The 14,475-nt window shown below is 46.4% G+C and overlaps 2 protein-coding genes across 2 annotated transcripts; one reads left to right on the plus strand and one right to left on the minus strand.

Annotated features, from left to right (window-relative positions):
* Window positions 1–150: 150 nt before the first annotated feature.
* On the plus strand, window positions 151–7,942 carry TXNL4B (thioredoxin like 4B). The gene is made up of 4 exons (XM_080936749.1): window positions 151–287; window positions 2,863–3,070; window positions 5,279–5,430; window positions 6,685–7,942. The coding sequence occupies exons 2-4, from the start codon at window positions 2,939–2,941 to the stop codon at window positions 6,848–6,850; spliced, it is 450 nt and encodes a 149-aa protein (XP_080792875.1). The 5' UTR covers window positions 151–287; window positions 2,863–2,938; the 3' UTR covers window positions 6,851–7,942.
* A 1,278-nt stretch (window positions 7,943–9,220) lies between these two features.
* On the minus strand, window positions 9,221–14,183 carry LOC308436271 (haptoglobin; the record flags this gene model as incomplete). Its single annotated transcript, XM_080937138.1, has 6 exons — window positions 9,221–9,999; window positions 10,742–10,816; window positions 11,289–11,390; window positions 11,629–11,711; window positions 13,080–13,236; window positions 13,973–14,183. The coding sequence occupies 6 exons, from the start codon at window positions 14,181–14,183 to the stop codon at window positions 9,221–9,223; spliced, it is 1,407 nt and encodes a 468-aa protein (XP_080793264.1).
* Window positions 14,184–14,475: the final 292 nt, after the last annotated feature.

The following is a 14,475-nucleotide window of genomic DNA, read 5'->3' on the forward strand; positions in this document are numbered from 1 at the left end:
GAGTCTCCTTGCGACCAATCGCTTTTGGCGTAAGAGTTAACACCACGCCTCTGGCCTGTGGGTGTGCAAGGGAGGACAAAACAAGATCGGCCATATTTACTGAGGGCGGAAATGACATAACTTCCGGTCGGGCTGGTGCAAAGTGAAAGGGAACTAAAATGCTGTTGTCGACTTACCGGGCTATTGACTGAGGTGCGCAGTGACACGTTCATTTTCTGCGTCCGTGTTTCTCATTTCCGCTTGTGAGGATTTCAGGTCGGAGGAAGCATTTCTAAGCAACAGCCCAGGTGAGTTGGGGTTAAGGTCCTTTCCCGGGATGTCACTGAGAAAGGAGGCAGTTGTGCCTTAGCTAACCAGTGGAAGAACCCGGGTTGCTGACAGGTGATTTGAAGTGTTCTCCCTGGCACCTGTGAACCCAACCACCAGCATCTTGTCAAACACATGCGCGGGATGTTTTGTACAATTAAAGTTGTCTACCTGGTTTAGTGACACACCCCTGTAAATCCCAGCAGTTGTGAGGTTTAGGCATAAAAATCTCCACAAGTTTGGGGCCACTCTGAGGTACTAAGAGAGACCCTTGGAAAAAGGGTTCAAAATTTCTTTTGGTGATATCTAGGGATGCTTATTTCCATTTTTCTATGAAACCATTATACATTTAAGTTTCTACAAAAAAATCAGACTTTACAGACTGCTTCATAGCTTTTTCTCGGTGACGTTATAAGAAAGATCGCAGAACAACTATTATCAGTGCCCTGTTGATGGACATTTAGGTTGTTGGCAGCTTTTTGCCATGATAAGTGTGTTGAACAGCCTGTGAACATAAGTCTTTGTGTCTATGTTCATACTCTCAAAAGTAGAGGTTGTGTACAGAAGAGACCAGTTTTCTTCCCAAAGAGCTTTTGTCTCCCAATTCCAACAAACTAGGTTTGCCTGTGCCCTCTTGACGTTCTGAGTATTGCTGTCTTATTTAATGTTTGTTGATTTAATGCATTTCTTACATATGCCTTTTAACTTGCTGTTCTTTGTCTACTTGCAAGGCTGGGCTTTCCAAATGCATTTAGTGTTCATAATATTTATGATTCTCTGTTTATATCCTTCATGTGGACATTGTTGGATATATATTGGGTATATTGGATAGTCTCAGTTCTCCACTCCTTCCAACATCTGTCCTGTAGCACGTGGATCCTCTCTGTTGACCACACATTTTCCCCCTCCTTTTCATTAGTAACACAGGAATTTGTGACGTGAATTCTAATAGTGAGACAGGTCCAAGTTCTCTTTGTGTTCCTCTTTCAGCAGTAATTTGTTCTGCACTCACAGTTGGTGGAATCATGCCTGTGGTCAGCCTCCCTCTTTACGACCCAAGGACTGGAGAGATAGCAACCTCGGTGTTACGCCTTGGGTGCTATCCACTTTGGGTTTGGTGTTTGTTTGGTTTGTATTGTTTGAGACAAGGTCTCAGGTTGCCCTGCAACTCAATGAATAGGCTAGGCTGACTGGCCATTACACACTAAGGATCAGCCCAAGTGCACTGAGTTTATAAGGATGCTCTTGATTGCTGGGCTTCTTTTTGATGGATTCCAGTGATCAAGCTGGGTCCTCACACTTGCCAGGCAAGCACTTTACTAGCTGAGCCATCTTCCCAGCCCTAATGCAGACCTTGGAATATAATTTTTGATGATGCGGGGAATCCCATTTCATAGCATTAACAAACCTTGAGACTAAATTCAAAGTAACTAATATTCCAGTGGCGTGTTTTGGAGTGCTCTCAGCAGTGAATCTTCAATCATGGGATTTTCAAATAGGACATTTCTTGCCAAAAATTAGGAGCTAGACTAGCAATTTTGTAACATGAATTCTAGCCTTTGTCTTACAGCTATAGGGTAACAGAGGAAACTAGTCTGTAGAATGAGAAGCCCAACACCAAAGGGGGACAAAAAGGAGGTCAGACGAGGTCTATCTCAGTTTTTTTTTTTTTTTAAGATTTATTTATTTCATGTATGTGGGTACACTGTTGCTGTCTTCAGACACACCAGAAGAAGGCATCAAATTCTATTACAGATTGTTGTGGTTGCTGGGAATTGAATTCAAGTCCTCTAGAAGAACAGTCAGTGCTCTTAACCGCTGAGCCATCTCTCCAGCCTACTATCTCACTATCTTCTGAGTCATTTCTTTAATTTTGATTTTCACACACTCTTGATCTGTTTGCCGTGTAATTAAGTGTGTCTAGGAAGACTCTTCAAGTCAGGACTTGAGAATATGCAAACATCCATTAATGAAGACCAACTAAGTGTGGTCCACACATGAAACAGAATACTGCTGTGACAGAATCCGGAAGTCTTTTGTGTAGGGATTTGGGAAGCTCACTAAACGTTATATTTAAAACAGTGCAGAGTGCAGAGAGGTGGGTAGATTGTGTACCCTGCCTCTGCCACCCCACCCCTGCCACTCTCCTCCTACTCTAGACTGCTGAGGTCAACAAGTTTGTCAGTCTCAGCACTTCCCATAAGTTCTGGTTCTGTGAGGATCCGGCAGTGCTAGGACGCATAGCTGCATCCTTTAACTGCAGGCCGACCTTCCCTCTGTGTAGATGCCTGCCTCATTGCTCAGCTACCCATGGCTCCACCGGGCCTACTGGGTGGGAAGGAGGCTCTAAAGTACTTGTTCTAATTCAAATCTTTAATTTCACTTAGAAATATATGAGAAATTATGGGGAGAAGTTACCTGGTGTGTCAGGACGGGCCCAAGGATGGCAAGCAAGGGATGTAGCCTCTTCACAACATGGGCTTCCTGAAAGGTTTCTTTTTAAACCACCCCAATGTCTGGCCAGTGCTAAATGGTGTTGTTTGTTCTTTCTGTTAGGACTCACGCACTTCATCCAAGCAGCCTTCAGACGCTGCAGCATTGATAGCGCAAGCTAGCATTGGACTCTTTTGAGATGAGCTTCCTCTTGCCCAAGCTCACCAGCAAGAAAGAAGTAGACCAGGCAATCAAAAGCACTGCGGAGAAGGTGTTGGTTCTCAGGTTTGGGAGGGATGAGGACCCTGTCTGTCTGCAACTGGATGATATTGTAAGTTTTAAATAGGCAACTTCAATTAAAAGTTCATCTGTATCACTCAGCATCCTAAAAAGGAACAGGCTTGGTATAGGTGATCACACTTTCTCTAAGAGCTGATCCAGCATCTGTCCTGACACCCTCCCCCACAGCGCCTGTCAAAGCTCACGTCACTGAGCAGGCATCAGAAGATCAGGAAATGCCAGCACCACAACAGCCACATAGTGAAATACAGAAAGTTCTAGAGAGGGCTTGGGGAAATGCCTCCAAGGTATATACAGGTTGCAAAGTGGAAGTCTTAATTATTGCCCTGGCTTCCAATACTCTCTTGTTCAATGTTCCTAGAATGTTCCATGTGGAGAAATCAAGTTTCAAAGCATGTCTTCACAGTCAGTAGAAAGGAAATTGTGAATAGAGTTACTCTGTGTCTATTCACCATGGAGATTGAACTAAGGTCTTAAATCTCTTCCTACCCATCTCTGTCGCAGTCAACTGTGGTAATCAAATGTAAGAATAGTCATTATGTATGTAAAACGAATGTGTGGAGCTGGAGAGATGGCACAGCAGCTAAAGTGCTTGTTGTGTGAGACTTCTAACCTCAGTCAGTCTCTGGAAGCCAAAGTGGAGAAGGGAACCAAACCCTGAAAGTTGTCCTCTGACCTCCATGTACCCACTCTCACACATATGTCATACACACACACACACACACACACACACACACACACACACACACACACACACATACACACACCAATCAGTAAGTAGGAGTCATCAGAAACTCATACTTTTAGCTATGGAAAACACATTCTAGGCTGAAAGGGTAGCTGATAGTAGAATGGTTATCTCTTATGTATGAGACCCTGGGTTCAATGCTCAAGGTCAACAAGAAAGTTAGACTGATTCTGAAATCACACTTCCAGAGTTCAAATGCTGCTTAAGAGTTGTGTGTCCTGGAACAAGTAACTACCTTCAGTGCCTCTACTTTGTCATCTATAAAATGGGAGTGCTAAGTGCCGATAAGTTAAATGGTCATAGGTTAAATGGTTTAATAAGTATAAAGCACTGAGGATTGTGAGCTGGTGGGAGGGGCACCAGGCTCTCCTCTGATTTTCCTTTCTAGAAGGAAAGAGCCTGGGGAGTGTCAGCATCTTAAGTTGTTGTGGGTGGGTTGTCAGGATCTGTAGTTTTTGTTTTGAAGTACTGAGTATTGAGACTAGGCCTCCTGTTCTACCACTGAGCTGAGCTCACAGCTGACTGCAAATGAGCAGAGATTCCTTTTCTTTTCTTTTCTTTCTTTTTTTTTTTTTTTTTTTGGATCTTGGAAGTAATCAAACACAAGCCCATGAGATAGCTCAGCAAGAAAGGTCTCTTGCTGCTAAGGAGAGACCTGACTGCTGCAAGTTGGCCTCTGGCTCCTGCACATGCACTGTGCCACACATACACCCATCCTATCCCCCAACCCTCTGCGCGCACACACAAGTAAATAAAACTTTTTTTAAAAAAATTAATTTCAAAAAGAAACAAACATCAACAAAAGAAAAGAAGAAAAATCTTTTTCCCAACAGGTCTTAGTTTTACATTTCCACTGCTGTGAAGAGACACCATAACCAAGGCAACTTCTACAAGAACAGTTTGTTTGGGGCTTACAGTTTCAGAGGGTCAGAACGGTGGCCATCATTGCAGGGAGCATGGCACCAGGCAGGCTGGAAGCATGGAGCTAGAGAAGCAGCTGAGAGCTCACATCTTGACACAATGGAGAGCTAACTGGGAACGGTATAGGCTTTTGAAACCTCAAAGCCTACCCACAATGACACATCTCTAACAGAGCCATACCTCCTAACCCCCCTCAAACAGTTTCACTAGCTGGGACCCAAGTAGTTAAATAGCATGACCCATGAGGGCCATTCTCATTCAAACCACCACACAGTGCCTTCTGACCCTATCCCATCAATGATCCAGCCTTCTAACAGTAATATCGTTTCCAGCTAGACATAGTGTGCACTTGAGAGGCATACAGGCGGACCTCTGAATCAAGCCAGCCTGCTCTACATAGCAAGTTCCAGAATTGTGTCTTTAGAGGAATTCAAATGGGAAAATTTCCTCAAACAAAATTCTCAAAATGCTATAGTAAGCTTCATGCACAGTATCACAGTATGTTTCACAAAAGAAGCATTACTCAACTGACATAGCGCAGCGCGACCTCATCCAGCTTGTCATTCACAGCTTTCAAAGACCTCGGCTGACCTGAGTAAAATGGCTGCTATTTACCTGGTGGATGTGGACCTCACTCCAGTCTATACACAGTATTTTGACATCAGTTATATTCCCTCTACTGTATTTTTCTTCAATGGGCAGCACATGAAAGTGGATTACGGGTAAGTTAATTGACTATTCATTCTGGAAAGTTGGTTTCCTCGAGGCAGGTTTGTGACTGTTGTCTCCTCATTTGATGTGCTTTATTTTTTTACAGGAAACTTTAGTGCAAAATGGATGTTTTACGTGTGGTTGAAAGATTTTAATTTGCAGCCTGTGAACAAATACTATAGCTTTTGAAGGGCTGACTAGCCGTCCTTGTGAACAGAAAACATGGAACGGCTATGTTAGCTGAGCATAAAACTTACCCAAGTCTGTTGCAGCAAAATACCTAGTATTGGGCATTTATAAAAGATGCATTCCTGCCAGGGAGACACACATCTCTGTTGCCAAGTGTCTTCTGTCCCTCAGAGAATTTTGATGTCATTTTTCAGGCATGCCTGCCAAAATAAGTCACATGATGTCTCTGTAATGTCCTCCTCACCATCCTGTTCACACCGCAATATAAGTACCATTGGCTGCATCCAGGATTGTGGTTCCTTCTCACCTTCTCACTGGGGTGGTGTGTCCTGGAGAGTTAATACAGTCACTTGGAACTGTTTATCCTCCTGGGACCTGGTTACTGCATTAGCTTACTACAACCTTCCTGTGTGGAAGTCAGGACACAGTACCAAACGCCGTTAAACTGCGTAATCCTTTAACCCAGGAGTTTAATAATATGTTGAAGATGCATACTTTACAGCTCTGAGGCAGATACTAGTTGTAAAATCGTATTACTAGTTTGTAAGCTGATTCTTACTATCTTAAAAAAAAAAAAAGAACACCCCCCCCTCCCACACACACACACACAGAAAACTAGAAGGGTATACATCAGAAGGTGACTTCTGGCCTCACAGTTGATTTTGTTTTAAAATTTCTACAACCAACATACTTGATTTTTAAAATAATTCATAAGGCTGTTTATTCATACCCACAAGTCAGAAGGTCGATGATGAGAACTTGAGAGGCTGTGGTGAGCTAATGGACTTCTTGCAGACACTGAGCAAACTCCACCCACTCCAGCTCTCAGGGAACCCCACATGATAGTGGTGTGGGAAGCGATGGAAAGGCAGGCTCCTTCCCACACCCAGACTAACGTGTGAGGGGCTCAAAGCCCAGGATATAGTCCTATGTCCTACACCTGGGGAAAAGGTAGCGGTCAGGCCACATGCAGAGAGCCTCTAAGATGAGAAGGAAGAGCCCCCTGCTTGCTGCTGATCCTGCAGGCTTCGGGCACTGGAGAGTTCTGACCATGGCTGTTTCCCTCTGTGCTGCAGGTCTCCGGATCACACTAAATTCGTAGGAAGCTTCAAAACCAAACAAGACTTCATAGATTTGATTGAAGTCATCTACCGGGGAGCGATGAGAGGAAAGCTTATTGTCCAGAGTCCTATTGATCCCAAGAATGTACCCAAGTATGACCTCCTCTATCAAGACATTTAGCACACTGGCTGCTATTGGAGAGAGGCACAGGTTGAAACAGAACCTGAACCCAGAGGGCCTGTGGTCTGGAGTCCCTCGGAGACGTGGTCACTGCCTGAGCAAAGCGGTTTGAGGTGTCTATAATTGCAGAAGCCCCAGCGCTCCAAGAATCGCGATGCCTGAGTGTCGGTTCCCTGAAAGCCTCAGAGCAGTGAGTGTCCGGGTGGTGCCTGTGACTTCCTTTGATTGACTTTCTTTACCCCCTGAGGTTAAACATCCTCCTAGCTACCGTGAGAGCAGTTTGGCCATGTTTTTGCACACATGCTCTCCCCCACACCTCCATTCACTTGCCCCCTTTGCTCCCTCCTCCCCCAGCTTCTCTTGAAATAAGTAACAGTTAGATGCAGGTGAGTTCATGTTTCCTCACAGACTGAAAGCAGTACCCCGTCCACATATTGTAGCTGGCAGGCCATTAACTGCCAAGAGAAAAATGTGGCTCTTCACCATCCAGCACAATTTGAGCTAAGTGACAGGTTAACTGCCCTTGGGAAGTAAGGGACAGCTCCCCAGAAAGCAGTGCCACCACTCCTTATTTCAAGGACTCAAAACCAAAAGGGCATCAGAGTGTTAAGGGGGAAATGTCTTGACAGATTTTCGATTCCAAGGGCTTTTGAAGACTGTGACCCAACCTCAGGAAACATGTTTTTCTTAAGGTTCACTGTAGTGATTGTCCCTGACACTGGAGTGAGAGAGCAGGGACAGAGCTGGAGGCCTTTGGCCAGGCAGCTTGTGACCTGGTAGGCAGCAAGGAACTTGTTGACAGCAAAGGTCCAGGTGTGTGGGAGGCAACAATGTCACCACAGGGCCAACCCTGGCATCAGCTGCTTGTTTCTAAGCCTATTCTTTAGGGAAAAGTGAAATCTAACCTGGCTCTGGCAGATGTAGCACAGAAGGAAGGTTATTTGGTTTTTCTGTGCCCTCTGTTTAAAGCAGAGAGCCTTTCCCATCACCTCCTTAGGATGCACGGGGCTGTGGACACTTGGAGGAAAAATTCGAGATGTTGAGAGTCAAATCCCTAATGTTACTGAAATACTAGGTGAAGGATAAACTTTCCTTCACATTTCTATGATGGAATAAAAGGTGTTGTCCAACTCGATGTCAGCGGGTCTTGTGTCCATCAGCCTAAGATCTCAGAACTTGCACAGGGAAAATACTATCAGCTTTCTTCCTGAGGGGTAGGTGAGGACGGGTGGGGGCTCTGTAGTCTGGATTCATGTTTTAGGTCCTATCTTGGTTGCTTTTCCCCTTCCATGAGCACTTATTAAGCATGTGTTGTATACCTGTCCAGTGCTAGAAACCATGCAACTGTGACTCCTGGACAGATAGGGTCTCTGAGGGGAGAAGAGGTTCTTGTACAGAAAGGGAAAAGCAGTCCGGGTGGGGGGAGCAGAGTGATGGCAGGAGGGCCCAGAGGTCTCTTCTTCTAGAGTAATGGCCTGCCACCCGCTGTCAGGTGCTGGGTAGTGTGTGACTGTGCTGTTTGGGTTTCTGGCTGGTTTCTTCCTGGTTCTGGATTGTAGGCCCTGACTCTTGATCCCATAACGCTGCCTGGGGAGATACACCAGTGACTTTGAAGATGTGGCTTGCCTATAACACCAGAACAGGGTGAGATTCTCCACTGTGGAAGAAGAGTCACCGAGGAAAGACCCCCAACTCTGCAGTCCCAGAGCATTCCAACCATGGGACTCTACAGAGTCTCTAGTGTTCATCCCTAATGCAAAAGGTCTGGGGACAGAGCTTAAGTCACTGAGCAAATCTGGGCTGAGCCGTTGGAAGGACTGTTAAGCCCACAGCCTGCCTGCATGTGCCTGTGTGGGTTTCTGGCACACTGGCAGATGTAAAGACAAACAGAAAAGCCTCTGTCACAACTCTTGTTGCCCACTCTGAGCTCACACTCCTCATAGGCTTTCCTTACCCACTCCAGAGAGGTGACATCATGTGTGAGAAGAGCCAGAGTGTATTCAAGTAGACCCAGGATCAAGCAAGGGACACAGTGGTCTCCTGGAGACCTGCCTCTTGCAAACATGATTCTCATAGGCAGACAGTCGATAACAGCCTAAGGATTTCCTGGTGTGTCAGGATGTCCCCATTTTTCTAGTACACCTCGCTTCTCGGCAGCCCGGGACTGTAAATGAGAATAAAAGCCACAAAACACAAAGAGCCCGGAAATGGATCCGAAGCACTTTTTTTTAATTGACTGAGCAGTGCAGTGCTAGCACCCCTCAGATTATGGCGCAACCCTTCCACTTCCCCTCTTCCATGGTGAACTGTGCTCTCACACAGTGGCTCCCAGCCTGTCCTGCTGTGTGCAGCCTTCTAGTCAGCCCTGAACTAGTTCTTGGCCATGGTTTCCTGAACCCAGTCCTTCAGATCTGTTGCCCTCACGTACACACCATACTCCGCTACACCACAGCTCTTGTCAAAGCTCAGGATCCCAGCTGCGTACCAGGTGTCCTGCTCCATGTCATGAATGGCAAAGGCACTGCCAGCGTCACCGTAGCAAGTGTCTTCCTCGTACTTGGTAAGGCCAGCACAGAAGGTATGCTCATTCAAGATAGGCTGCACCCCAACAGGACTCTGAGCCTTTTTCTTCTCGGGCACTGTACTATTCTCATAGTGCAGCACACACTTTTCTTGGTCAGCCACAGGCAGCATAACATACTTGAGACGATCGGTAAATCTAAAGTTGATATTCCGCCCCCAGCCAGACACATAGCCCATGCGGCCTGGTGCTACATAGTCTTTGGAAGGCAGGCAGATAGGCATCACTGTCTCAGTGACAAGCACCTTCTGCTTGAGCTTGATCAGTCCAATATCCACCACGGAGTACTTGGGATGGAGAACGACCTTCTCAATCTCCACCAGCTGGTTTTTTCCAACATAGAGTTTTAAGGTAGGGGCAATGTCCTGGGCTGATGCCGTCTCACTGTGATTCAGGAAGAGGTTTTTGGCTGTGGTCAGCAGCCACTGGTCACTGATCAGTGTGGCCCCAGTGGTGAGTCCATGGCGGGAGATCATCTTGGCCTGCCAAGGAAAGCTTCCTTTGGCATCCACAGACCCACCGATGATGCGCTGCACCTGGTCCACAGGATGCTTAGGCTTCCCACATACTGCAGAGGGAGGGAGAGAAGGAGGGAGGAGTGTGAGCAGCCCCCACCTGCAGAGGTCCCGGAAGCATCAGCCACCACTGTTTCTACACCCAAAAGTACGCAAACACTCTACCCTTGCCTCCTGCTCCCCACATTTCCAGTATTTACACATTCAGTGACTAAGACAGTTTTGTAAACCCCGGGCTGATATGCTACTATGTAAATACATATACCTGCATACATGTGTAAACATCACACACAAGTGCCACAACTGTCTGAAAGGCAATGAAAGGGCTGGAAGCTGTGTGTGCATTTCACTCTTAGACAAAGACGGACCTGCAGCAGCATTGGCAGGAACAGATTTTGTGGATGTAAAAACGGATAACCAAAGCTAATGATAGCAGGAGCTGGGCGAAGCCCTCGTCCAGGCAGAAGAGAGGAGAGCTACAGAATTCGGGAGTCCCAGTAGACGCCAGATCCTGCCTTAGCCCTTGTGGGCTCAGCTTATGTTGTTCCCTCCTGGCCTGGACCTTCCTGGGGTGTGTCCTCTTCACCTTCCGCCAAGGGTCTGTAAGCAGGTGTTCTGGATGGAGAGCATCTCCCTGGGAAGCAGCTGATTCTGCTTAGCCTAAATGAGCATGGCCCTGAGCTCCCTGGGAGTGATCTTGTCCTTCCTTTGCCAGTTGTGGCTCTCCCATGTGCAGGGCACACAAGAGGAACATGGCCACATTTTAACCCGGTGCTTTCAGACCTCGGCACCCACCTGCCTCACATTCGGGGAGTTTCTCTCCAGCAGCTGTGTTCACCCATTGCCTCTCACTGTTTAAGGTGTACTCTCCTGAAACAAAAGAAGATGAGCTCAGAGGAAATGAATCTGGCCTAAGGATTAAAGAGTTGGACAGGAAGGAGTCAGGATCCAGATGGAGACTGCCCCTCACAGGCTGTCTCAGCATCTCCGTGCCTCAGTTTCCTCACTGGAAAGTGAAATTAAGAGTGTCTCTCCAAAAAAGAGGCTATGAGAACCACGGAAGCTTTGAAGACACAATGATGCTCTTAACTGTCAGGAATGCAGGCTGCACAAAGTTGGAGATAAAGACTGCACTCCCAAGCAACAGGAGCCATGCATGGAATTGTAGCCCCTTAACAAAATAGAAAGCTGAGGCCCATCAACAGGAGACAGGAACTTTATCCGAGTCTTATTCCCCTGGTTCCAGGCAGTACTTTCTGGCCAAGTACCTCAGCCCCATCCATCATGGGAACATCAAACAGGGCCAAGGGTGTGGATGGAGGTATGCTCATCCAGGCCTTACCGTCTCCTTCTGACCGTAGTCTGTAGAATTTTCGGCAGCGATAGCGAACCAAGTGTTCCACATAGCCATTTGCAATCTCTGGAGGCTTTGGGCAGCTGTCATCTGCCAAGAAAAAGAAGCCAGAAGAAAGACTGTGGGTGCTCAGAAAAGTCAGCAGAGATGGAGCTCCCCTGAACACCAGACTCCCTTGCACCCAAGTGGAAGCTGAGAGAGGGAGGCCCCGAAAATCTAGACAAGAAGAGGATCTGGGTCTTTCTTAATACAGTGTAGGACTGATGTGGCCAGACTGGGCCACAGCTGAGCTGGGGTGCACAGCTCCTGGGAAACCCCAGAGACTCACCTTCAAGGTCTGTGGCATCATTGCCCAAGTCCACAGCAAAAAGCTGACCCCAGAGCAGGAGAGTAACAACAGTTCCCAGGGCTCTGTAGAGAAGTGGCAAGATGGAATGGAGTTTGTCTCCTTGCATGTGTGCATGTACAACACACACACACACACACACACACACACTTTCCATTAAGCAGATAGTAAAGGAAGAGAATGAAATGCTAGGACCAAATAACTGCTTCCCACCACCCCATCCAGGCTTCATCAAATTCCAGGTGCACACCAAGCAAGGTGTTCCTGGGAATTCTGTAGAAGCTTAGGAAGGGACCACCATGACAGAGGAAGGACAGCGTCACCAGTGTGGAAGCGTTTGTGCCATCCCAGCTCTCTCCACTCTCTGAGGCAGAGGCAGGAGGATTGGGGCTTTGGCCACAGCCAGTGTTACATAGCAAGTGCCTGTCTCAGAAAGGCGGAGAGCTGAGAGGTGGAAAGGAGTCAAGTGGAGGGAGGCACAGAGCAAAGAGCGCCTCTGGCTCTGGTGGTGATCCACAATGTCAGCCAGGAGAACCCTCTGCGGGAATCCGTTAAGACCAGCTATGAAGACATTGTTAGGGCATCATAGCTAACATAGAGATGATGGCTATAATTTAGTTTGCTCTTCTCACTTTTGGAAATTTCCCGTAATGAAAAAGTTGTTTTAATGTATAATTTGTCATAGCTGTTCTTCATCTTAAGGCATGGTTCCATTCCTTGCCCAGGCTTGTCACAAACTCCTGAACTCCCAGACTCTCCCTGCCTCAGCTTCTAGAATCCCTGGTTGGCATCATCACCCATATTATCTGCATCTATATGTAAATATATATAACTATGTAATATATATATAGTTATAAAACACTTATGTGAGTGTTCCTATTAGTTCGTAAGTATTTGGCCTCTAAGGGATTGTATATCAAACCCAAGAATGACAGACGTTACCTGGAGAAAACTGGCTTTCTAACAGCATTGCTGTGGCCGTCATTGGTACACAGACCACACTTAAACGGTAGCCAATCCCCTGCAGATGCTGGCCAGTCAGGAATTGTTTTGGACACTACACTTCTTTTTGTAACCTTCAAAGTCTTTCTATTTTAAAAGGTGGGCAGCTCAATGGTGTCACTAAAATGTGTGGCTATTGGCTCCCCCCCCATTAAAAGCAGGAAGTCTGTTAATAACACAACCAGCATTCCAGGAAGCCATTGCATGTCTGGTAAAAACAAAGCCTTTTCATTTCAGTGGGAAAGGTCCTCCTTAGAGATACATAACCCCTCTCTCATGGATACAGGAGGAAATGGTCTAGTCTGGTCCTTGGCTCACTGAGGGTCTAGGCACATCCTGTGTTTGACATTTCAGCCTGAGATTGTCACCTGCAAAATTCACACACAAACTACATAGTCAAGTTACAAAACAAAAATCTCATAATGCTTTACGTAAGTTTGCAGTTTTGTGTTGCGATGCATTCACTGCTCTCCTTGGCTGAATGCAGCCTGCAGGCTGTGGGCTTAACTCCCACAGAACAGTAGCCCACTGACCCATCGTTCCTGCATCCCATTTTCTCACCTCTCCCAAAGACGTCTACGATGAATGCTCAAAGTGGGAAATGTGGACTGTGGACTCACCTCATTGTGGGTCTCTGCCTCTCTCTGGAAGGGCTGTGCTCTGCTGACTCCTGCTGAGCCTTTTATGCTTTGGGGTTTCACCCCACCTTCTTCTTTTCCATTTCTGTTTGCACAATGTCGGCCTTGCTAAGGTCACTGGTTGTTCCAGTAACCAAACCACAAAGCAAACCCCTTTTCAAGAGCTCTTGCTTCATACTTGGCTCTGCCCATGGTGTTATTTTACAAATTATGAAGAAATCTAACAACTTCAAGACCCCTCCCACCTACCACAGTGATGGATAACCTCCAGAAAGAGCGGGATGAGGAACAAGCGCTGTTGATCTGATACTTAATTGGGAGAGGGTGTAGGTTAGACTTTTTTTTTTTAAGACGCCCTTGTGACCCAGCCTTAGCTGGTACTACAAAGAAATTGTTTCCTTTTTTTCAGCTGTGCTGCCTAAGTATGGCCATCTCCTGCGTGTGGAATGCTCTGGAACTTGCAAACAGCAGACTAGGTTTATTGGTCTTGGTCCATTGCCCTTTAGTCTCAGAGTGACTAAAGCTATGGTATAGACTGATGTGGGGCCCTTGGACTGGCTCTTTTCTCTGGAGTTTTCAGTGCTGAGATAAGAACTCAGAATTGTTCTAAATCCAGTGTACACATAACTGCAGTCTCATTCAGAGGGTAAACAGAAATCGGTTCCATTTCACAGTTGCTCCCCCACCTGTGAGGACATCTTCCTGTTGCTCAAAGTGTTCCGACTTGAAATCAATGAAATGAGCCTGCTGCAGCTCCTTTTGATTGTTCTCAGCGGAAAAGCACATCAGGTGGTTAATGTAGACACAGAGCAAACTCAATGGCAGGACTTTCTGTAGCTTCACAGTGGCTAGTCCAAATGGGCAGCTGAGAAAAATCAATGTTTCAGCCAAGTACATGTTCTAGTATGCTGTTAACTCAAATGTAGCAACTCAATTTAAGTGGCTTCAACTCATTTTTTAAAAATTGTTTTTAAAGTGGATTATATCTCAGAATCACTTGGGCTGTTCATTGTGGCATTGGTGCAGTACCAGATAACTGGGAAGAGCCCAGACCCCAATCAACAGGAGACTGGTTACTAATGTGCGGTGTGGTCACTCGGTGACCACATATGGACAGCCATGCAGACAGTCAGACAACAGAGAACAGGGATGATCTTACAATTCTGAAAGGAAAGGACAAAGTAGCAGG

The sequence above is a fragment of the Micromys minutus genome, assembly GCF_963924665.1.
Source record: "Micromys minutus genome assembly, chromosome: 24".
Classification (NCBI taxonomy): Eukaryota; Metazoa; Chordata; class Mammalia; order Rodentia; family Muridae; genus Micromys; species Micromys minutus.

Bases quoted from the DNA above. Each gene is read 5' to 3' on its own strand.
- TXNL4B (XM_080936749.1), top strand. From the start codon at position 2,939: ATGAGCTTCCTCTTGCCCAAGCTCACCAGCAAGAAAGAAGTAGACCAG. The intron at 3,071-5,278 runs GTAAGTTTTAAA...TGTCATTCACAG, and splicing joins GTCTGCAACTGGATGATATT to CTTTCAAAGACCTCGGCTGA. The intron at 5,431-6,684 runs GTAAGTTAATTG...TCTGTGCTGCAG, and splicing joins CACATGAAAGTGGATTACGG to GTCTCCGGATCACACTAAAT.